Raw genomic sequence first — 25,513 nt, 5'->3', positions numbered from 1 at the left:
TTCTGGTGGAGAATGATCAGAAACTAAAAATAAATTTCCTTTTAAAAGCACAGATTTGCACTCACCATGCAACAGAAATTTCCAGAAATGGTCTGGAAAGATAAATGGATATAGCACTCATTTGACTGTAGGAAGCCAGGAGAGCAGGTTCATAGGTGAGTCCAGAATTAGGGACACAATGTGGTAAAGAGTCATCAAAGAAAATGAACCCAGGTTAATTTCAGGAGGGATATTCTAAATCAATAATTAATAAAGTGAAAAGAAGCTAAATTTCTGAGGAAATCTGGGCACAAACGCTTTTTCCTGAAGGTACTAGAAAGGACAGCGATCATAACTATGCTGTCATACAAACCATAAGTCTGGAAAGATCGAATGTGGAAAATGTATCCTTAGACAGAATTGTTCCCCTAAAATAGGCTCGTGAGGCATACAGAGTGTTAAGAGCAGGTTTAATGGAGAGACAAAGATAACAAAGTCCAACACCATTAAGACCATTTCATAGGCAGAGGAAGAGTTACTGATTTTAATAAGTGTCCTGGTATAAACAATCATTATATAGATAATGGAAGCTATTTAAATTTTATTTACATTTCACAGGAAAAGAAGCATAAGATGCAATATGAAGGATTTAGTTTCAATATAACAAAGTCAGTTTCAATAAACAAAATCAGTCTTGAGAGAACCAATGATAATGATAAAATTGCATCCTAGGGATAGTGTAGGACCTGTGCTTTTCAAAGAGTTTTTAGTGCCTCTGAAAGGCAGTCTGAAGGCAGGGGAAGAGCGGAGATGGCATCTTTGGTTCCTGCCAAGTTCCTTGGGCCAATTTCTGTATGTGATACTAACTGTTCTATAACTTAGAGGCAACACTACATACCTATTGTGAGACTTGAATTCCCTCTGGGGTTCTCATTACTTACTTTGCTTTTTCCTCATGGAAGGTGTGCAGGTAGCTCCTACTCAGCCTTCACACATGATGGGCATTTGCAGGGCCTTCAAAATGTAACAGAGGCGCAGAGACATTCTCATAAGCAGAACATTTAATCAAAAAGTTAACCTTTCACTTCGAAGAAATATTAGATTTCCTTTATCAGAGTAGGCAAGCTTCAAATGCACTGTCTGCATTGCAAGGTGGTAATAGCAATTCAATTTTATACTTGTATGCCAGTTATAAATTATGTAATATTATATTATCATAAAATTTTGTTTAGCTAAATTCTAAAAAGTCTGAATGATGCCTTTACTCAGTTTAAGTAAGATGCTGGTAATTTATCTCAAGTGGTTTCTGCATTTCAAAAGGTTATCCTCTAGTTGAATAAAAAGAAAACTCAAGCACACTAAATTTTGAGAGGGCTAGCAAATAAGCTAGAGAGGAGCTAAAAGATATTACTTTTCCTATCTCATGGAAAGATCTTACTAAATTCAGTTCCTAAATATTTTGAGAAGTAGTTGTTTTGTCACCACTGTTATTATTTGCAGGGTTTTCATTGTTACATGTTGAATCATCATGTTAACATTTTTAGTTTGTTGTTATTAATGATAGGAAAGGGACCAATTCTTTCTCTTTTTGGTGCTGGGGACTGATCCAGGACTTTGTGCATACTAAGCACATATTCTACTACTGAGCTATCCCCCAACCCCAAAAATAAATACATGACTCATTATGCTAAGATCACATACAAAGAGAACAGTTGAAGTTTCAATGAACATTGTAAAGCTGTGTTTAAAACAACAGATTATGAAATTAGGCAATATGTAGTTTACAATGTATATAAATAAATCCTTTTAATCCTAATAAACTCTTCTGGAGTTAACACAGAACAATTCCCCAGATGGAAACATATTTAAGCTGTAAGGGTTAGGGCTATTCTAAGGAATGGTGTTTTCTCAGTGGTTCATTAGTAGTCCACCCATTTAACAACAACTGACTTACACAGTAGTATTTCAAAGAAAATAAAATAATGGAAGGAAGAAACTAAAAAAAATTCTTTGCAGTCAAGCAGATGTGGGGATTAGATGTGTATTAGTTTTGAACAACTTGTCACAATTGATTTGAATTAAAAATGTATATAAAATATGGAATTCTATAGAATTAGCCATTTTGATATCCTTTGCTGAGAAACAAAAAATAAAACAAAAAAATTCATACCGTCTATGGCTCAGAAATTAAACAATTCCACAATTTCAATTTCACTTATTTAATTAAAGATATCTTACAGAAATAAATAAGAGCAGTTTTTCTCTAATACAGATAAGTATAGCTATCTATCTACATATATATATTTATAAAATTGAAGCATATCAAATTGTTTTCCTAAAATATTAGGAATAACTGAAATTTTCAGTGTTAAATGATATCTGAATTTCAGCCTGACAGGATTTAGTGGAAGCACAAGAAATTTGGAGTCAGGGGACCTGGGCTCCACTCTTTATTTGCTATATGTCACAGGCAAGTTTCTCAGAGTTTCTGAACCTTAGCTCTTTATCTTTCAAACAGGAATGAGATTTACTACATCTGTTTCACAGGACTATTGGGAAAATCAAACATACGAATATATAGGAAAGCTCTTTATAATATGTAAAGAGCTATAAAAATACTTATGTTTAATTTCATACAAAAGAATCAATGCATATCTTCCTTCCACTGAAGAATAAGCACCAAAAATGTGTTTTCTTCAGCTGAATTATATCACCTATAAATCTAGAGTAAGAAGATGCACCTTAGCTAAGCACCAGAGCCTCTTGGATAAAGGAGATCAGGGGTATATTTCTATTACAGTTTTCTGGACACGTAAGTAGGAGCTAAGGAGTCCTGAGGGTCATTTAAAACTCTGATGGCTCAAAGAAAACAAAACAAAATAAGAACATCTGTATTACATTAAATGGATAGGATACAACAAGTTACTTCTTATATGGCAATTTAAAGTCCATTAATTCTTCATAGAAGAAGAAACACTCAGTTTTTATTACTTGCAATTATCTGCTTATGTGAACATGGCCTTCTCTTGTGCAAAAGATCAAATACTAGTGCTTAAGGGAAGATGACTGAAATGAAATAACAAACTATATAAATTTAGATATTAGTGGCTAAAATGTCTAGCAACGTAAGAACATAGGAAAAGAACACATTCTAAGACATCGTATGATAATGATAAAAAACTATCACAAAATTGCAATATTTATAGGTATACCAATTTTAAAACATATAAAAACTTAATAAAAAATTAAGAGAAACATGTCAAAGGTAAATACCACTGAACACTGACACCACTTACCACATAATAGATATGTGAGAAGTTTCCAGTGTTTTTAATTTTTTGTAGCAAGATGCAGGGAAAAGAAAGAACTGCCTATCAACTTGTGGTTGGGGGTTGTATTACTATAAAGTTACTGTGTGTAGTGCAACACTTTAAACTTATGCAAGTAACTAGGAGTTTCTATAGTTTATCATTTAGTTAAACGATTACAAGATATTGGGGAATCATGAACTAATGACACCGAAGGCCCTTCCAAAAATGAGATCTATATTGGTTGAATAAGTCAGGTCATATATAACTGGTTTATTTTTTCTTATTTCAACTCTTTTCACAAGTGATCTTATCAAAAGTAATTATTACCTCTCTTAATTCCCTTGCCTCATCAGATATAGATGTTCTTTGGAACAGAAATAAATGCTTAATTAGGAGGGTAAAATTAAAAATCATTTTAGATCTTTTGAAAACAGTATATTGATAGTAGTAGGCCAATGTATAACCAAAAAAAGAAATAAATTCACTCAACTGGAAACAGTGCTTACTGAATTTTAAATTTACAACTTTGCTGTACAGCCATCACAGTTAATTAATACATTAACGTTTGCGGAATGATTCAACAGTAGTTCACTCGAGCTCTTCAGTTTCTTTGGTAAACAGGTCTGCCAGATCAGCCACAGTCAGGACGGAAGCCTCTGAATGTTTCCCTGATGGGTTTGTGTGGCTGCAGGGTTTTCCAAGTGAGCACATCAGAAAGAAATCCCAAGAAATCGGTGATTACATTTATGATAATAAAAGACCAGACACAAACTTGCTCCTAAGTTGTTGTAATTGGGCCACAGAAAACTCCCAGAAGAACGTAGGCAATAAGACTGTTACTACATCTCATCAAAATTAGTGAAGACATCTATAAATAATTTTCAGGCTTTGTCATAAGATGCCTTTTCTCTTAACAATTAAAAAAAAAAGAAGACAACTGCTGCTAAAGTTCTAACTTAACAATTTATCTTCCTCCCATGTAAAGCTATTTTGTTTAAAGAGAAGTTTAAAAGCTCTTCTGCTATTTTATTTAGGCAGTGATAAAAATCGCTGAGGTCTCTTACAAGTGGCAACAAGAACAAAAGCCTTCTTTCCTGTTTTAGGTGAACAGCTCTTGAGGTAGTTAGCTTTTTTCCTTCCTATACACTACCAGTGAATGAACTTTCTGGTTTCAAGCTGCTTCTTTGCTATGCAAACTACCTCCAGGACGCAATCATTTCTTCAAAAAAAAAAAAGTTATCTTCCAATCTCACAAGCAGGTAAAAGGGCATTGGTTGTTTCAAAATGACTTTCAAGGAATATTATATCACAAACATTAGGAAGTATAATGATTCCAAAGCTACACTTTTTTAAATTAAGATTGTTTTCATCTCTCTGCTTCAGTTCTGCCTTGGGAATTGACACCACAACCACCAGACACATTTTCAAATTCAGGTATTCCTATTTGCATGTAACTAATAAGAATGAGGCACAAAGCACCAATACAAATTTAGTTTTGTACATATCAGACTAAGGTCTAGGGTATAAGGATATATTTCACTTAAAAAGTAATCCAATGTAGCAAAGAAAAGTCAGATAGTTTAGATACTCTTACATATTAAAACCTATTAACAAATTAAGTCAAATTTAGACTGTCTAAAATTTTAATTGGGAAACACTGAACTAAGTAGGCAAAATGTTACTTCCTACTTTTGTCATTTAAGTGAAGAAATTCCAAACACATATTCAAACTTAAACAGGGAAGCTCTCCATTCTACTTGTAGTGAACCTACCTCCTCTCAGCAGTTTTCAGCATTGTCTGCATTCGCTCTTCTATTGTTGCTTTAATTAAAAATCTGTGTACAATAGTAGGCCTAGAAGATACATAACAATTAAAAGTTTAAAGTCACTTTCAGAAGATTAGTAGCAGCTAACTTCACATATTATATGCTGTGTTCACCACTCAGTCGGTGCCCACTTGTGGCAGGTACTCATCAGTGTCCTGGAGGGACAAACTGAACAGGGAAGAGAAACAACTAGTTCATCTCCGTGAACTCACATCTGTGTCGGGACAGACAGACCATAACCACACAAAGAAATTAGTTTCTTGTACAGAGAATGCCATGAGGATTTTAAACACATAAGGGGCAACATGAGCGATGGATCTGAGGCCAGTAAGCACCACAAGAGCAGAAACAACATCCAAACAGAAGAAACAGCACATACAGACAGAGTGGCTGGGAAGAGAACATGTGTGGAAAAGCCAAAAATGCTTAAGGGGCCGACAGAAGGCTGGCATGCAAAAGTATATTACAAAGGGGATCAGAGGTGGAAATGAGGTTGGGAGTTGGGTAGGAACCAGATCGTAAAGGGTCTTACAGGATATGACGAGGAACTAGATTTTACTGTGGCTGTTACAAGAAACAGCTCAAGGGGTTTACATATGATTTAATTTAGACTACAAACCAATTCAGGATATAATACACACATACATGGAAAGGCCATAATGAAAATCCCTGTACAGATATCTTAAACAAGCAAAACTGTCTTTTTTCAAAAATGGAAAATAGGAAGGTAAAACAGGTTTTGTCTGGGAGGTGGTACAAGTGGGAGGGGGGCAGGATATAAAGAAAGGGTGAAGGAGGGAGAATATGGTGAAAATATTATGTACTCCTATATGAAAATGGAAAAATGAGACATGCTGAAACCATTCCAGGAAGGGGGGGAGAGGAGGGATAAAGAACAACGGAGAGGCTGAATTTAACTAAGATACACTGTAAGCACTTTTGTAAATGTCACAATGTACCCCTAGTACAACAATACTATGATAATAAAAATAAAAAAGAAATGTAAAAAAGAAAATAGAACACTGAAAAAAATTAAAAGTACAACCTAAAAGAAAACAAAAAAATCCCATTGGGAGCAGTGTAGGCAGTGAAGCCAGTAAAGTTTAGTAGTCATCCCAGCAAGAGAGGATGACTGTTTACATTAGTAGAGATAGCAAGTAGTTAGCAGATGTGAATAACTTTTAGAAGTAGAGTTGACAAGAATTAAATGATAATTTGGATGTGAGATGTAAAATGAGAATATGGAAGCATTCTAGATTTTTTGTCTGAGCCACATTTAAAGGATGAGGAAGACTTGGGCTGGGTGGGCAGAGGGGTGGGGGCTGCAGGAGGAATACAGCTTTGTCTTGTCCTCTTTACACTTGAGATACCTATCAGACAGATATCCTGGAGCAGATGTAGAGTTCACAGATACATAGAACTGGACATATGAAGTTGAGATAGGAGATAAAAGGCATTTTTGGGTTAAGAGTCATCCATCTGTAATCTATCTATCTATCCACACATATACAGTACTGGAATTTGAATTCAGGGTCTTGCATTGCTAGGAAAGCATTCATTCTGTCACTTGAGCCATTCCTCCAGCCCTTTTTGTTTTTTTAAAGTTATTTTTTAGATGGGGTCTTGTGTTTTTGCCCAGGGCCAGCCTGGATCATTATCCACCTACCTAAGGCCTTTCATGTAGATGGGACGACAGGCATATATCACCACTCCAGGCTTATCTGTTGAGATAAAGTTTCACTAAATTTTTACCTGGGCTGGCTTTGAACTGAAATCCTCCTAATCTCTACCTCCCAAATAGCAGGCATGATAGCCCTCAGCCATGGTGCCCAGTTTGTAAATACCACTGGAAGAACTCCTGTAGGACATGCTGTCAGAGAAAAAGGACATCTACAGCACTGGCAAGAAGTAGGTCATCAATAACATTACGAGCCTCATTTCAGTGGTATAGTAGGGAAAAAAAAAAAAAAGCAAAAAAAGGTCGAGAATGGGCTATAAGGAGGTAGAAGAATAGAGTCTTTTTTTATTTTTAAAGATGGACAATAGTAGGACATATTTATGATATATTCCAAGAGGAAAATCCTTGCGAATATGAGAAGGAAGGGGATCTACGGCTAAATGGAATGTCTGGGTTTTAAAAGAAAAGGGGTACTTGTCCCACTGTTATGAAAGCAAAGACATACCCTGTGTTCTCCATCCTATCAGTAGAGATGAACTCTCTATTCTCCTACTGAAAACCAATCTTCATATTTGTGTGCTAGGTCCTTCTCCCCTTTCTCTCATTTCCTAATTTTGTTTCCAATGAATCATTCATGAGTTATTTCTTCCATTTGAAAGAAAAAAAAATACCCTTTGATTTCATTCTCTTCCTTTTTTCTGCTCTTCTCTGCAGTAAAATCCCTCCACATCCTAGTCCTGTGAGCTACAAAGCAGCAGCAGTGAGCTGCAGTTACTGCAGGGACTGAGAGATAGAAGGGCTGTGCCTACACATGATGCTATTCCTAGCTGTGTGACCATGAACAACTCACCTAATCTGTCTTTGTTATATAAATATTAAGTTAAAAAACACAAAACCCTATTCTTTCTTATATGCAGTCATCTATACTACTCGACTGAAACTGATTTTGATCTTTTTACTGCTAAAACTAATGATTGATTCCCCAAAATAAGATTCGCTATCTTGACATTTTGCAACCTAGGGCACAGTTGATTAAGTATGTTTTCTTCCTTGGTTTGATCTTTACCTGTCACCTCTGCTGGTCACTTCCTTTCTCCCAGAGTCTTCTAACTTTGGTGTGCCTGGAGTTCAATTATTGGTCCTCTTCTCTAGGTAATCCCATTTAGACTTATGACTTAAAAATGCCACTGTTGCGGTTGACTTCCAAATGTGTACTTCTAGCCCAGACTTCTCTCCCAAAGAGAATGGAAATCTCCACTTGTATATTAATAAACGTCTCAAACTTATATCTAAAGTAGATTCTGAGGAACACCAAACCTGCTCTTCCTCATAGACTTTCTCAGCTCAGCTAAAGGCTTTTCATCTTCTAGCTGATTAGCCCAAAGCCCATGTGTTATCATTGGCTCTCTCACACACAATCTCCAGTGTGTCCACAAGTGCTTTCCATTCTAACCTTCCAAATATATCCAGAACCTGACCACTCCTCACTAGACACATTGCTGCCACCATAGGTCACCTTCCACTCTCACCAGTTTGACTCCAATGGTCTCCACTGCTCTCTCTTTTCCTCTTCACTGCTGGCTCAAACACAGCACTCAGATTCTCTCAGAGTCTACATTAGATCACACGTTTTCTCTGCTCACAGCCTTCCAATGGTTCCCAAACTCACACAGGGCAAAACAATGTCCTCACAGTGGCCTCCTGGGCCCAATGTAATCCCCTGCCCGCAAGCACTTGACTTCACTTCTTACTTTCTCCTCATGGCTTACTCTAGCAAGTCTGGCTCCTTGCTATTTCTCACCCATACCAGAAACACTCCTAATTTATTGCCTTTGTAGTGAGTGTACTGTTTGCTTGAACATCTTTTTTTTTTTCGGTTCTGGGTTTTGAACTCAGGGCCTACACCTTGAGCCAGTCTACCAGCCCTACTTCTGTGATGGGTTTTTTCAAGATAGGGTCTCCTGTACTATTAACCCAGGCTGGTTTTGAACTACAGTCTTCCTGATCTCTGCCTCCTAAGTAGCTAGGATTATAGGAGTGAGCCACTAGCATCTGGCTTCTGCTTAAATGTCTGTCCCAGGTATCTGCATCTTTTCCATCTCTTTCAAGTCTTTGCTAAGATGTCAGCTTCTCAATAAGGCCTTGCAGCCCAACCTCCTGCACTCTTAATCTTCCTCACTGTGCTCTACTTTTCCAGCTCCTAACATAGTATATCTCATATTTATTACTTGGCAGCCTTCTCCCTGCCAACCCCCTTACAATTAGAATATAAATTCCATGAAGGCATGTCAGGTGTGGAGAACAGTGCCTGGCACACAGAAGGTGCTCAATAAAATCTTCTGAGTGAAGTTTATGGGGGCTGATGTAGGGAGACTGTTCAAGTTGATGGGAAGATGATTATACCTGTTTTCCCTGTATGAGGCAAGATCATCATCAGTGGGGAGTTAGAAGATACAGAAGACATAAGCTAGTCCCTTCAAGAAGAAGAAAAATCTACTTACTAGGTAATCAGAATAAGACAATTGGGCAGTGCTGAATAGCCTTTTCAGAATTGTGATTTTAAATCTGAAATGAGCACAGTCCATGTTTCAGGAAAACACTAATAGGACAAGAAGTCAATGTTTAAAAGTACACCATACAGTGAACAACAAGAAGAAAATCTAAGACACAACTGCACTTTAAATGATACTTGGTGGTACTTTAGAGCAAGCTTGCATGTATTACAGTTATGTTATACTGTCATGCTTTGATAAGGGCTTGTCTTTTTTCGACTTAAAATGACAACCCTTTATTTGGTCTCCCACCTATTGCTACACAGCACTCAGTATTTCTGAGCCTGACATAGAAGAGCTTACCTTCTGTCACCCTTTTCATATTTTCGACTCCAACAACTCCAAATTCCTTACAGGCTCTAGAAATCTCATGTTGTTTACCATCTCTGGGTTTTTGACATATCACATGCAACTCTCTTTGGCTGACTGATAACCTGTTTCTAGCTGAACTTTGAAATAATTATTCCTTCAAGATTCAATCTAATGAGGTCTTCCTTGACTCTCTAGGGCACAAAAGGTCACTGGCTTCTTTTGTTCATTTAACTTTAAATCATCCGTTTCCTGTACCACACAGCAAACCTATATATGTTCCGATATGGGGAAGAGACTATGTCTTACTTAATTTGAATTTTCAGTATTTAGCATAACGCCTGACATGTTTTAGATGCTCAATATTAATGAGTGCTTAATATGTATGCATGTGTTTCTGTTTTTGGCAGTACTGGGGTTTTGAACTCAGGGCCTTGTACTTGCTAGGTAAGCACTCTACCACTTGGGCCACACTTCCAGCCCTTTTTACTTTAGTTATTGTGCAGATGAGGTCTTGTGCTTATCTTGTGCTTAGCCTGGGCTGGCTTTGAAGTGTGATACTCCTACCTAAGTCTCCTGTGTAGCTGGAATTCCAGGTGTGCACCATTACATATGGCTTGTTCTTTGAGATATGATCTTGCTAACTTTTTCCTCTTGGCTGGCTCAAACTGTGGTCCTCCTATTTCTACCTTCCAAGTGGCTGAGATTACAGGTTTGAGCCATCATGCCCAATTGTGTGTGTTTTTCAAACATTCAAGGCATCTAATATCCATGAGGCTATATCAAAGTCATTCATTCTGATATTTGCAAAAAAGGTCGTACATGCAAGATAATATTCCCTTATTAGGTTTGTTTCAGGTCTTGAACCAAATTTAATTGTCTCTCAGAGCTGACCTAGGGCGATGTCTTTCTTTAGGGTAAGAATTTCAAAAGGAGACAGGTGCTATCAGTCACATATGAAATGTATGAACTATGCTATGTCAGACAATCAAAAATCAATTCCCTAAGTCATCGTGGATGCCTTCAACTTTGCAGCTACTGCTGCTGCTTGGAAGAGGGACAATTGGAAATTTCATGCCTTTTAGTCATACAGTAATGCTTAAATATTTAAAAAAGGAAGCACAGGTTGAGCATCCCTAATCCAAAAAGTCAAAACTTTTTGAACACAGACATGATGTTACAAATGAAATTTCCACTTTTATGGAAATGGATGGGTTACACCAAAACCCAGGTGCACTAAATATAATGTATAAAATTACCTTCAGCTACATGTACGAGGTGAAGCATAAATGAATTTCAGGTTTAGGCTTGGGTTTCATTCTCAAGATATTTCATTACACGTATGCAAATATTCCAAAATCTGAAAAACAGTCCCTAATCTGAAGACATTTTTTGTCCCAAACCTTTCAGATAAGGAATATTCAACCTATAATTAAAATGAAGGGCAGGAATATAAAACAAGTCATGTTAACAGAAGGGTACTAATGCAGAGGGGAGGGTAAAAGAAGAATATAAAGGAGAGTGAATATAGTTGATGTATTTTCTACAATGTATGAATATGGAACTCTGAAACTGTTGAAGTCATTTTAAGAAGAACAGGTGGGGGAGAGAATAATGGAGAAGGGGTACATTACATGCATATTTGGAGATGTCACAACAAAACCCCTGTATAACTATCACAAGCATAAAAACTTTTTTTTTTAAGCAAAGATAAAAGTAAAAGGTTTTACTTTCAAATCTTACTAGATTTTAGACTACTGGAAACATTGGTGAAGTTTCTAGGATTTGTCAGACTGTTCCAGCTGGATCACAGTCAGGGTAGAGAGCAGGTCTAAGGACTGACTTCAACTTTTGGGTCTGAGGAAATTTTTCTTTTCTCTTTGGTTTCTATTTCACATTCTACAAAGCTTCCTTTTTAAGTCAGAAGAAAGACTGGGGAATAAGAAGGTAAAGCAACTGTGCATTGTGGTCTCTCTGTCAGATTTGATCTTCAATTGTCAAATATGTGCTGTGGAAACTAAGAGGCAAACGAAATGAGAAGCTCTGTTACAGCAGGGCCAGTGGCAAACGACAGAAAACGCACATCTCAGCCGGCTGTGGGGAACAATGTGATTGTCTTGCTGACATCACTTTCACCCCTACTGCCTATGTATTCCTCAGGAAACGTGGAAGACACTGGCTCATGACAGCCCTTGGTAACATGCTTTCAGACAAGTTTACACCAAAAGGCCGCAGTTTTTGCTCTAGGAATATAATCTTGAGCCTAAGAGCCATGAACGTTTGATAAGAATAAGTATTTTACTAAACTTAGTTATTAAGACATAAAGATATCATTTAATGAGAAAAGTATTTCTAACATATTTACTGAAAAAGAAGATCCCTTTTGCCTTGGAAAAGGAAACATACAGATCAGATTGTAACAGCTATATTATTAATATGAGGGAGCCAGTTTTTATGTGAAGCTATCATTACTGTTGCAAAAATCATAAAGGAATCAAACAAAAGTGAATCTTGATGACAACATTGATTATCTAAGTGAAACAAAACTGAAGGTCTTCCTACCTTTGTACCAATAAAATATCTCTACTATTAAAAAGCAAGACAAAACAAATAGGCTATGATGAACATAAACGAAGAATTTAAATGCTGATGTGGTTTCTACAACCCGAGGCAAAGTGACTGGTGTTAACCTGAGTCCTTACTTTGTCTGTCCAATTCGGTGCACCCTCCCAATGGCCTGCAGCTCATGAGCAGGGTTCAGCATGGGCTCCACCAGGAGCACGTGAGTTGCTTCAATGAGAGTTAACCCGTTAGAGCCGGTGTGCAGGGGCAGCAGCAAGATATTGATTTGGGGGTCATGTTTAAATGCCGAGAGGTTCTCCTGAAAAAGAAAGGTGCATTTTAATTTTAGCTGAATCAGTTAAAGTAAGAGCAGTATGTTCTAGTTTATGTTAAAGACATCAGTGCTATCAATTAAGTCACTGTGACATGTAACAACTAAGAAAATTAAGCATAAGATTATCAATTTTAGAAAATGGAAACTTGTTGCTTGTCTTTAATTGTGAGGGAAAGTATCACATAAGCTCTCATTTTACAACATATACTGGAATCACAAAACAGATGCATGTAATGTATGAAAAACTACATAAGCTTAGATGAAAAAGATGGAGAGAGAGGAAAAATGTGCCAGAATTAATGTGAGATAAGAGACAAGACACTGCTAAATTTTCATTTAGTCTTTGTGTGAGTCTTAAGGGATGTGGGTCACTGTGCTGAGTAAAGTGTGGTGTAAAGGAAACTTTGACTATATGTTGCTTTGCCTAATACAAAGTCTGTATATAGAGCCCCCATTCTAAAGGTACATCATAGACAATCTTTTTCTACTTTAAAGAAATGTATCTCAAGTAAGAAGATCTTAAAAACAAGGATAGTATTTTTAGGAGTATAATCAAATAGACCAAAAATATCTAGTTTCTCTACTTTGCTTTAAAATGCTAATTCTGTATTTAATAAAGAGCTCAAATCCTGCTATGGGACTAATGACACAGGACAATAAATGTAAATAAGCCAGTTAATATCAGTTTCGGTTTACAACTGAATAGGAGTAAAATCTTGACATACCTGAAATGTCTTAACACGACCAATTTGTGCAAATTCCATGTTGTTGTCAGTGAGGGCTTTTGAAATAATATCTAATACATCCTGCCACTAGAACACACAAAACATAAGAAAATCAGTATTTACACATAGCTTTTGTCCAAAGAGGATCTGAAGAGACTAAATCATAGTAAGTTTTATACCTCAGAGTTAAGGAAATAAAAACAAAAACAAAACCTTCAGATGTAGTACCATCAATATTATTTAGCTCTCCTGTGAAACAGTAATTTTTATTTATTTTTTTCCATCAAATGCTGACAGGGTAAAAAACATGAGCATGTTTGAAAAATAAATTAAGATAAATAATAGATTGTTTAAAGGATACAGTTACTTTTCTTCCTAAAGTTTTGAGTTTGAAATACTTTATTTAGGAGATTTTCTTTTACTTAATCAAATTTGTTTGTAAAGAGACTTTCAAGGTTAGAGTCCAATTTTTAAAATATTAAAGCAAGAAAATCTCTCAATGAAATTAGTATAAAATAATTGTCTTATGAAGCATCAAACTATTCTAGGGTTGGGGGAAGGGGGAACAAAAGAGAGAAGTGGAGGGGGTGAATTCAAGTCTGATATATTTGATATATTGTTAGAACATTTGTAAATGCTACAATGTACCCCTACCCAGCACAACAATTAAAAAAAAAAGATATGGAAAAAAATCTAACAGTAATTCTAAATCTTAACCATATAATGGTAAGCATTACAAATTACTTCTTAGATATAAACTGATTAGAGATAGAAAACAAGTCAGGGTTACTACTGAGGATAAAAAATTGCATTTATACCGTTGAGAAAACAAGTGCTTTGGCCCCTGGATCTCTAAGCTGTATTTTCATCAGAGTTCTGACCACAGCTTCCACTTTTGTAGAATGGCTGCCCTTTGAACACAAAGAGGAAAACACTTCAGTACAAATAAAACCTAGTTAAGAATGTCAAGGAAAAGTAGTATAAAATATTTTTTCTTATCAAAACTATAAGCTTATCAAAACCAATTAGCAGGTGCAACATGCTTACTTTATTATTTGTTGGGAATTTTCTTTAGTCTCAAATTGTAAAAGTTACGAAATTTGTACCCAGAAAACTAAATATAAAGCATGTAAAAAATGCCATACAATGATATGATACTAAAGATTTTTTAGTTAAGTAGCTGAGTTTTATAGTTACATAAATTTGTTATATTAGAGAGGCAGAATGTATACTAAAAAACCTTCACTCTTACACATTTCAGGTATTATAGGATTAGAAATACAGAGAATACAATGAAGCAAAACTTGGAGCACTTGCAAACAGGGAAGAATCCAATTAATGAAGAGTCTTGCTTGTAACGGCATGACCAAGAACAATGATAAGAGGTGCAAATGATGTCCACTTATACTGAGATGGATTCATACAAGGCTAACCAGGTATAAGGGTTTTTTGCATCTTTCCACCTAAAGAATATGAACATGAGAAAACGATTTCAAAATTAGAGAAAGAGAAAAACGAGGCAACTCCAAGAAGCATGTTCACAGCTTCACTGATAAAGTTGTCCTGGATTACTAAGGGGCACCATGGCAGAGATGAAGGGTATGGGATCCCAAATGAGACAAATCTAAGCTCATCTCACTAGTTAAATAGATTCTAACCTTTCTAAGCCTTCTTTTCCTCATCTGTCAAACAAGATGGATAATTACGTTGATTTATCAAAGGTGACTATGACAACTCAATGACAAAATGCACACAAAGTATTTAGCCTAACACCTGCCAGAGTGAATGTCTTTCTGTAGCCTTAAGTATGAGCACTATAATGATGTACGTTATACCATAAGGGGGTAGAGAGCTAACCAAAATGATGCAAAACTATTTCAAAGCAGCCATTAGCCCTCTCCTCAACTCCCTTAATATGTTTTTACATGAAGAAACACTCAAAGGTAAAATATAAGCAAAACAAGGAAGAAAGTTACACTAATTTAAAACTGGCAAGAGAGAATCATGGATAAAGTTTAAAAATTCTCATGCTGCTGGGTGCTGGTGGCTCACACCTCAAATCTTACCTATTCAGGAAGAAGTGATCAGGAGGATCTTGGCTGGAAGCCAGCCTGGGCAAATAGTTCACAACACCCTATCTCCAAAACACCCAATGCAAAAGAGGGTGGCAGAGTGGCTCAAAGTGGAAGAGTACCTGCCTAGCACGCGTGAGATCCTGAGTTCAAACTTTAGTACCACCACCAAAGGGGGGAAAAAATCCTCATGCTAAAATCCTGAGTCTACATTTATTTCTCTGGCTACAGACTTTCAGTTATCCTTAGAAGGTTAAAAAATATACTATAAAAGACCCATTTCAGCCTAACAATTATCTCAAATAAGACAAAGAGAAAACAGGTAATTAACATAAAACTGATTATTTTGGAGTTTAGACAGAATCACTCATGTTCCTTACAATGTTTCACTTTAAAAAATATTTCAAATGAAATACCAGAATAGCTATGTATCCTTCCATCTATTAATCTGTTTCATACTAAAAGATCAAAAGAAAACAGAAAATCTTGTATAAGCAACACACTGAACTGGGGATGCTAATTCAATGTAGGAAAAGATGTTTATCAAAGTTTGGTGAGTTCAGAAGTAGCTTTCAATACATCCTTCCAAATGCCACAGTTTTGAATGAGCTAGTCTCAGTCTACTTACTATCTACTATGGAAGAAGAATAAAGAAGTCTGAAAACCAAAAGCTCTGCTTGGGAGAGAGCTACATGAGGACTGAAATGAGTTCATACCCTCAAGGATGAAATGGCATTTAGCTTTATATCACTTAGGGATTAGCACGGTCCTTATAAACAGTATGCAAATAAGCTACTAGTTACATTTAGGTTTTTCAATTCAAAATGTGCTAATACAAATTAACAAAATATGAAAGGCTGGTGGCTCATACCTGTAATCCCAGCTAATTGAGGGGAAGAGAGGATCGCAGTTCCAGGTCAGCTGGGTAAAAATGTAGTGAGATGTGATCTCATAAAACAAGATGGGCATGTGGTGTTTGCTTATAATTCCAACTATGTAAGAGGCAGAAGTAGAAGGAAAGTGATCTGAGCCTGGCCTGTGGCAAAAGCATGAGACCCTACCTAAAAATTATCAAAAGAAAAAAAAAAAACTGGGAACATGACTCAAGTGATAGGGCACCTGCCTAGCAAGCGCCAAGGCCCTGAGATCTAACTCCAATACCACACACACATACACACACGAAATAAAAAACAAAAAAGGGACCAGAATAAAATTTAAAATTCTAACTGAAATCAACAGGAAAGTTAAACTCATAATTAATCTGTAGTTTTTTCACTTACAAAAGTCAGAGAGACTTTGACAAGAGCAGTTGTGATAGAAGAGTTTGACCTAATCCAGAGTGGGCTCTATGGTGGATTTCCATGGGAACTGGTAGTAAAAATTCCTACCACATTATTCATGTGCTTGTGCTTCTCCACTTCTAAGTGAAAAGCAAGAGTGCACAAGTAATATAGAAAAGACAATTGTTGGTCTAAGCATCAGTGAAGGTGAACAGTTAGGGCAGAATTTTTTCTGCATCCCCCTTCCCTCGAAATCACTCAAATTCCAACATTTCAAGTAAATTTATGTTTGATTATTCAAGTCACTCATTTTTTCACTCAACAATACTAAAAGAATCATTCACCATGATCAAGTGGGATTTATCTTTGGCATGAAAAGATGGTTCAACATACACAATTCAGTAAATCTGATACGCCACATTAAGAGAATGAAGGACAAAAGGCATATGACCATCTCAAGGGATACAGAAAGAACATATGATAAAATTCAACATGTTTTCATGATAAAATCTTTTAATAGATTAGGTTTAGAGAGACCATAAAGGCCTTTATGACAAGCCCAAGGCTGATATCACATTCAATTGTGAAAATCTGAATGCTTTCCTCTAAGACTAGGACAAGACAAAGATGTCTAATCTTCTTTCTTTTGGTGGTGGTACTGGGATGTGAACTTAGGGCTAGGCAAGCACTCTCAGCCCTTTTGGCTTTAGTTATTTTTCATTTAAGGTGTTTCTGGTTTTTGCCCAAAACTGGCTTTGAACTGTAATCCTGGATGGACTTTTAAAAGCAACAAGAATGAGGAAATGTGGACAGCCAAATATTCCTGTGCAACGTGTTAACAGAGTATGATTATTCTTAAGACAGGTAAACTGGTAGTCTCAGTTAAGCTGGAATGATATGCAGTTAGGGAGGCGGGAACTGTCAGAACATTTTTTATATTTATATGTTAGATTGATAAAACTGCATCTAATTTTAAATTGTATGTCCTCTTCTGAAGCTCTGCTCTTTTCTCATTCTGACCCTTTCTTGTTACTCTTCAGTTTTCCCATATACATATACCCATGAAGCTTAACTTCACGATCAATGTTTGCTTTTTAATTTTTTTGTTCGTTGGTTTTTCACATTTCTGCAACATCCATGTCCAGGGCCCAGCTTTAGAGTGAAGACAGAACACTGCACCCTGCCTTCAATTGACTGCAAATCTGACTTCTCCCTGAAGCACTAAGTAGTTCTAAGGTCACTGGAATGAGAAACGAAGTGTTCAAAGATTCAGCTCAAGGTTTTCTGTCTTTCCTGTTTTCCCACTCAAGAGGTGAAGGTAGCAGCCAAAACATTCAAATATTTAACAATGAAGCATTGAACTGAAGTTTTTCACATTCCAGAAAATAAAGTACAAAGTGAAATGCTCCAAACTTTGGGGCAGAAAGTCAAGGCACTGAAATAACAGAAGAGACCCATTGGCACCAAAGGCCAACAAAAAAAAGTATTTCTTATGAAGTTTGGCCTAGAAGACATCTAGTAGCATAACCCGAGGTCAGAAATGCCATGCAGCTTCTTATATGCTCTAATTGGTGCAACTAACTTAGGTTCATTACAGAGTTCAATTTTTCAATTTTTTTTTCTTTCTATAGTATCCTCTAAGTTCATGTTAGATGAGAAATGTACCAATATCATAACAAGGTTTGAGGGATGCACAAGTCAGAGAATGGCATGAAATCCAATCATCACACTAATGAACCAAAAAAGATCAGAGTTAAATCTAATTGGAAAAGTGCGATCTGCGGTTGTAGGTTCCTGCCGTAAAGTTCTGAGCACCTAAATTTTGAGTTAGAAGTTGTTAAAGGTGCTAAAAGGTCAAAAAGAAAAGGTGTTTTGTTTCTTTCCTAAATATTTAGTAGACTGAGATTTCTAATAACAAAGCAATCAAATATTGATTAGAATTCAATCCGTCTCTCTCCTCTAGGCTAAGACTATTTTATCAATGCAATCCTAGAGTAAGCTGCTGCATTTCAACCCCTGAAGTCTTATTACTGGGAAAGAGGAGACAATGAGAGTAAAAATTTATTTTGCTGGCGGCTGGTGGCTCACGCCTATAATCCTAGCTACTCAAGAGGATCGCAGTTCAAAGCCAACCCCAGGCAAATAGTTTGCAGAGCCTATCTCAAAAAACAAACAAACAAAAAACCATCACAAAAGAAGTGCTGGTGGAGTAGCTCAAGGTGAAGGCCCTGAGTTCAAACTCCAATACCAAAAAAAAAAAAAAAGTAAAAATTTTTGAGTATGGTGTGTAAAGATACACTGTAATTGGTTTTATTGTTTCCTTTACATCCATTCCTATCTGCTGAGATTCCTTATTTGGGTTAGAAATGAAAGGAGGAAAAGATAGGAGATTTTTTAGCAGGGGCAAAGGTCTACTTGCACTTGATTTATGTAAATAAATGAAAAACAGTGCTCTATGATTGGAGAGGTATCATGCTTTGCTTGAATTTTTCTTTAATGATTTCTCAATAAATGTCAATACTGGGCATAATATGAAGCAAGGCATGCAAATCCATGATGCTGAACCAGGACTTTGTTGCCTATGTATCTCTTTGTCACTAGTCTAGCTACTCCTGTGTCACCTTGGTTTTTTTCTATTTATTCCTTTTTTCTGTTCAGCATCTAGGGATTCCCATGGCTTAACCCCATTCATAGAATTTAGAGATGGAGTGTCTGCTGTGTCCTGAAGAACACCAGAGAAAAGTTGACAATGGAGATGCTGAACTCCTTAGTCTTATTTGTTAGCAGAGGACATTTATGTTCAGAGGCTACTTTATGCCAACAGCCAAGCCATATCTTTACAGATTTTATACATACTATATATTATTTTCTATGTATATGAAATAAACACAATACACATACATTGAGGGGACTGTCTGTCATTCATCACTCTAAATTGAAGGCAGAATGAATTCATTCTCAGAAGTATTAACAACGCTGGGAGCATGGTAGAGTACCTGTCTAGGAAGCACAAGGCCCTGAGTTCAAAGACCATACCCCACCAAAAGAAGTATTTAGAACTCTAAAAGTTGCCATTTACATTGTCATGGTAAAATTCCTTTAAGTAGTCTAGAACAGAGAAAAAAGAACCTTAGAATGATGATGCCATGGACAATGGAGCTAGATAAAGTTAACACAGAAATGAAGGAAGCTAACTAGAAAAAAAAAATTGGATGTTCCATTAGACTGGGGTGCTTGGAAAACTTCACTAAAAGGCAAAGTTTAAATGACATAAAACTGGGATTCCATTCCCTTCTGAATTTCAATTATTCTTCTTTCTTCTATGGTGAATGGTATTTATATTTTAATATTGCACACGTTTACAGATTTTTTTCTGGATATGGAAAATGTGTCTACAATTAGATAATGAAGTGTGAACCTCATACACATTATAATATAAAAGTGATACTAAAAAAATAGAATGTAGTAGAGAGATGAAGGATTGAAGGAAAAGTAGATGCACTAATTTTCCCATATCTTAGAGGCAGCAGATTCTGTCTAAGGGTATTTTGAGAAAAAAAAATTATGTAATTATTGAAAGCTACACAGGCCATCCCTGGAACTAAAACAGCACTTGCTCACAGTGATAAGGCAAAAAAGGGAAATGGAGGTGAGCATTATTTTCCATTGTGTGACATTTTGTTTTATTCTGAAGTAATTTTTCTGTGAATTATTCATACTAAAAAATAAATACCTATTTCTTACAGAGAAATAAAGAGTTTTAAGGGAATGAGCAGGAGGCCTATATTTCTGGGCCTTTTGGCTTACTATTTCTGTGACATACTCAGGACTGTGTTCACTACAAGTAAAATGGTCCTCTGAACCATGTCCCTACTGCAATGCTGCATACTAGCGAACCTGCAGCACTTCCTCTTCCCAAGGCCAAAAGGATGCCTGTCCCACAGGGTGAATTTCACCTTTGCAGAAGTGGGGCAATCATATCTGAAGTAGCACCGGTAATATTTTAACATTCCAGTTATGACTTCGGTTTTTTTTTTTTCAATCTTTTAAACATACTATGATAACCAAAGGTCTTAAGACTAAAGACTTTTTGAAGATGTTCTCTAATTGAAAAATACCCCTTTAATGAAGACAGATCCACACAACTTATCTTTTTTCCTATCCCCAATAAAGAGAATTATGTTTTCTAGTTAATAAAATGAATGGGGACTGTACTTGGCGATAAGTAATAGATTTTCTTTAGGTTTCTTTAATGATTTATAATTTGCAAATAACCTGAATATCCTTATTATTGTTTGGTATAGAGAAAGTTCTCATTTTCTGACTTTCATTACTTTTATTCTGGACTTTTTATTTTTTGAAATAAAACTAACTCCTTCAAAATGCCTATTGCCCACAGCAGTTTTAGCTAAGTAAGATCAGTTAACATTGTTTTCTTTCTGTTTGCACCTGCTCTCCATGTTAAAAACCCTGGCTGTTGTGACAGACACAATTTAGTGCAGTTATGAGGCATGTGTAATTGGTCCCACAAAGCAGGAGTACTTTTCAAGCATATGACTGGGGCAAACAACTGCGTTCTTCACCCATGTACAAGTCACTTGAATAAAGCTCTGTGCAAACTTCCCCTACATTGTGGGAAATCTTACAAGTGTATTAGGCCACAATAATCCTATTCTATTCTTTTAAACACTTTCCAAAATTATCTCAGACATAAAATAGCAACGTTAAGAAAGTTAGAGCTTTTATTTGAATCAAAAGGCTCTTAGAGGTATTTTATGTAAGTACCATTGAATTGTTTATCCATGCAGACACTCATAGAGTACCTGTTATATGCCAGGCACTGCTCTAGGTGCTCAGGGTCCAGCACTGAATAAAGCAAAGCCCTACCTCATGAACAATGCCTCTGTATTTTAATGGAGTTTACACTGCACAGAAGGCTAAGTTTTTCATAATTTCATAACCTATAAAGGTAATTTCTAGGTTATGTCTTAGAAGTCTCTAGTCTGTGTTCAGTTTACTGCAAGCTACAGCTAACAAAAACATACAACTGCATTGTAAATGTGCCAGTTAATACTGATGCATGTTAGATCTTAGGTATTTATATATATATTTAAATGTAACCACTTGTGGACTACATTTATCAAATTGTTTTATGCCTACTCTAAACTCAATCAGAATTTCATGACCAGTTTTTCTATCTAGATGCTTATTTTAATTACATTTTGAAAAGTATGAGACAGATGACACAAGTCTCCTCTGAACTGAATCAAACCTCAAAAAGAAAAGGATCTCACACAGAATTCTGTGCGCAGTACCGCTAGGCTTCTCTGGGAGTTTACTCTGTGCGCAGTATCGCTAGGCTTCTCTGGGGGTTCACAGACACAACACTTTCTCTACAAAAAGCCTGTATAAGACCTCAATGGATTTGCTTATTAAATATAGTTCCTGGATCGTATCTATAGGTTATGAATCAAAATTTATGAGGGTGGGGCCTGATAAAACTGTAATTTTAAAAGCAAGCCACTCCAAATTTTGAGAAGATGAATTGTGTATGTGTGAGGTGCTGGTGAGGGGTGGGGAGGGTGTTTTGCTGTGGCCATTATTACATAGAATATTTTGTTCTGGACAGAAGTTTCTTATGACATAAGATTCTTGCACATTATAGGGTCAGGGTTTCCATGGTCAGAAATGCTCTATATGAAACCTAGCCAAACACAGGACACAGGGAACCAGCCACGTGATGGGTATGTTCTGCCAGAAGACCTACTTCACCATCCAAAATGCTTGGCAGTCGTCAGAACTTGCAAGGGGGAATTTTGTTTACTTTGTGAAATGCCCAGTAGGCTCCCAAGGTCACTTAGGAATATGGTCACACTGTTGTTAAGAGGATACTGTCTGTAGATCCATCTACCAAAGGGACACTTGTGATTTCAATGTTCGTTTTATTTCTGTGGTCAATCAGTAGGATTCCTTACACTGTGAAATCTCTAATTTTCAAAACTCTCACTGGAAAAAAATCCCAAAGATTATTTATTTTTATATTTTACAAATATTTTTTATCTAACATCTGTTATGAGTAAGCCCTATGTATGTTGTCACTTTATATTGTCTGATAGGTACAGAAGTCCTGACATGAACATAACATAAGCATAACATCAACATAAACATTTTAAATAAAACAAAAACTTCAATGAAACAAAAAAATTACTTCTCAATATAATTTATTAAGCATCAAGGTTTTTGTAATCAACAATAACATAAAAGAAAAATACCCCTAGGTTTTGGAACAGTGTGAACCCTAGTTCCAAAATCTGAAAACACCTTAATTATTTATATAGATTCATTTTTATTTTCTATGTGATCAAGTCTTTTTTCCCTCCAAGATGGGTGATAAAACCATTTAATGGGGAAGTTTCGAGTCACAAGAGTGAGGTGAAGTCTGAAAATACATTAAAACAAATGCTTTAAAGAGAAAGCCACAGACACTAAGGGCAGAAGTCACAAAAGCTGACAGTAGCAAAAGGCAGAACTGGCAGACACAAATGGTGACAGAAAAAGGGAGTGAGAAGCAGACACAAATGTGGCAAGAAGCAATGTGAGAAAGTGGAGGAGGGATAAGACTTGTTTGTGTAATGGGTGAAAAATTCAATCAGGTGTTTAATAAGAAGGAAACATAAGTATATATGTATCAATGGCAAGAAGGAATTAATAACTTAAGTGAAGTTTACATTCTTATAACTTTTTAATAAGATGCTTCAATTCATGTGTTCATCAACACCCATGACAAGCCAGGAAGGAGAGAATAATAAACAGTATTTCAACATTGACATCACTGCCTCATCAAGGCAGCAAATGTTAACTGTCCTGGGTGTCTAGGAAAGTTGCCACAAAATGAACAGGTGTTTTGGTTTGATGGGCTGAATGACTCAGTTTCACAGAGGCAATGCTGTTTACTGAGGCTAGTGCAATCCCTTCCTTAACCTCACTGCATGAAGCCTGACACAGCAGTTCTGCTTCATGTTGGGTCCTTGTACTGTGATGAATGCTTTCACCATTTAAGGTTGAGCTGCCTCTTCTTAGTAATGAATGCCACTTGTGGTTCCTGGAATGCCTGGAGCCAGAATAAGAGACAGAAGACAAAAACAAGCTAAGAAAGATGATATTTAGGGAAAGAATGGAGAGAGAATTATAGGAGTGTGAAGAAAGTGGGAAGGGGACTGGGCAGCACAACAGATCTTTGAGTGGTGAACAGGATAAAGAGTGACCACCAAATACCTCAAAGCTCATCAGTGGATTGCTCCAGAGGACACCTACTTCTTCATTCCAACAACTTTCTCATTTGCTTTAAAATACATATTTATCCGGGGGATTCAGAAGGGAATGGGACTAGATGATCCTTAGGTCATGATCCTCTCATCACTTCAATGGTGGATCATCTATGAAATTTCCATTTTTAGCAATGCTTCCAACATTCTAATTTATTGACTTTACTCTAAATATCTCTTCAATATACCTACATCTCTATGTTTCTACCAATGGTCTTAAAGCCACCAATACAACTGCTGTGGCTTCCTAAACAGGCTTCTTCAATTTTTTTCTCTACTTTATTTTTTTTTATACCTTTAATCTATTTGCCACATTGCAGCAAGAGGGATCTCTTAAAAATTTAAACCTAATCATGATTCTTCCTTGTTTGTAACATTTAATAGCTTTCTGCTTAGGTGGAAATAAAATTCTCAAGCTTTCAGATGGCCCTTCAATGCTTGGTTCCACTTTGGTCCATGGACTCATTCACCTCTACTCTCACTTTTGCTTTCTGCACTGCAGCCACTCAGTTGCATTGAGTCATTCTTATCTCAGGTCTTTTCACATATTGGGTTTGTATGGGTGTGTCTGGGAGCTTTCTCCTACAAGATCACTCCCATCCTCTTCGAATGTTGGCTAATCCATTCATCCTTTAGATACTGTATCTGTTTAACAGTTATTCTCTCAGAAAAACCAGTTTTGCTTTTATTTTTTGTAGTGCTTGCCATAGCTATAAGCGAAGAGGGTGAGGGGGGAGAGGGAGGGAATTGGGGGCAGGGGAGAGAAATGACTCAACCAATGTATGCACATATGAATATATGAAAAAGGAAAAAAAATTTGTTTAATGTCTGTACTTCTTGTCTCAAACTCCTCCCCGAATACTGCTAAATTATAAAATCCATGGGACAGCAACCACCCCTGCTTTACCCATGAAAGTGCACTGTATCTGTGAGAACCAGCACTCTGGCACACGATGTGTGCAATAAGTACGTAAGGAGTGAATAAATAAATAAAAGTACATCTCAACTTCGTGAGTCTGTTTATCCAACACATCAGAGAACAATGTGACTCAAGTTTTCGTCAACAGTGGGGGGAAAAAACAATTAAAATTTTTTAATTCAACTGTAGTTTTCTTGGGGCGATGGGAACCCTAACAGCTGCCTAATTCCTGGCAGTAAATTTGAACTTACAGCTAATTCTACACATAAAACACATTCTTTAAAGGTGAGTGAGAAGAATCAAGAAACCAGAAAGAGAGGGAATTAATGAAGAAAATTATTCTTGCTGAAGAGCTAGCCTTGCCATTTCTTAAACTACTTCTTGAGGACTGTACTCCCCACCACAGTTACATCTTGATTTGTCTGATGTTTTAATAAAAATATATTAGATTTAAAAAGAGAAAAAAAAGAAAAGCTTTTCATAAATTAATACTCTTTGGGTAGAAAGTCCAATTATGGATCTCGTTTGTACCTCTAATTAGTAATTTCTTTAAGATTCTGAATGAAGTATGGAAAAAATTAGGAAAATAAATTCACATTTGGCTGTACTGTTAAATAGCAGTCTACGGTGTTTAAAAGCAC

General features: G+C 36.4%; 1 protein-coding gene and 1 non-coding gene across 3 annotated transcripts in view; both read right to left on the bottom strand.

Moving 5' to 3' along the window:
* Positions 1-3,540: 3,540 nt before the first annotated feature.
* Shprh (SNF2 histone linker PHD RING helicase) overlaps positions 3,541-25,513 on the bottom strand; it is an 82,996-nt gene continuing 61,023 nt past the window's right edge. For both annotated transcript variants that reach the window (XM_074072637.1, XM_074072633.1), the window contains 5 exons: positions 14,095-14,187; positions 13,277-13,363; positions 12,358-12,536; positions 5,063-5,143; positions 3,541-3,975 (listed from right to left, as the gene is read on the bottom strand). In XM_074072637.1, the coding sequence (XP_073928738.1) occupies positions 3,879-3,975; positions 5,063-5,143; positions 12,358-12,536; positions 13,277-13,363; positions 14,095-14,187 (537 nt within the window). In that variant the 3' untranslated portion in view covers positions 3,541-3,878. The remainder of the gene's footprint in view (positions 3,976-5,062; positions 5,144-12,357; positions 12,537-13,276; positions 13,364-14,094; positions 14,188-25,513) is intronic.
* Positions 18,275-18,376, bottom strand: LOC141416767 (small nucleolar RNA U13). Its single transcript, XR_012441364.1, has one exon. It is a non-coding gene; the product is annotated as a small nucleolar RNA U13 (small nucleolar RNA).

Source organism: Castor canadensis, chromosome 1, assembly GCF_047511655.1.
Source record: "Castor canadensis chromosome 1, mCasCan1.hap1v2, whole genome shotgun sequence".
Lineage (NCBI taxonomy): Eukaryota > Metazoa > Chordata > Mammalia > Rodentia > Castoridae > Castor > Castor canadensis.
The sequence above is the reverse complement of the archived record's forward strand: the minus strand, read 5'-3'. Positions and strand labels throughout refer to the sequence as shown.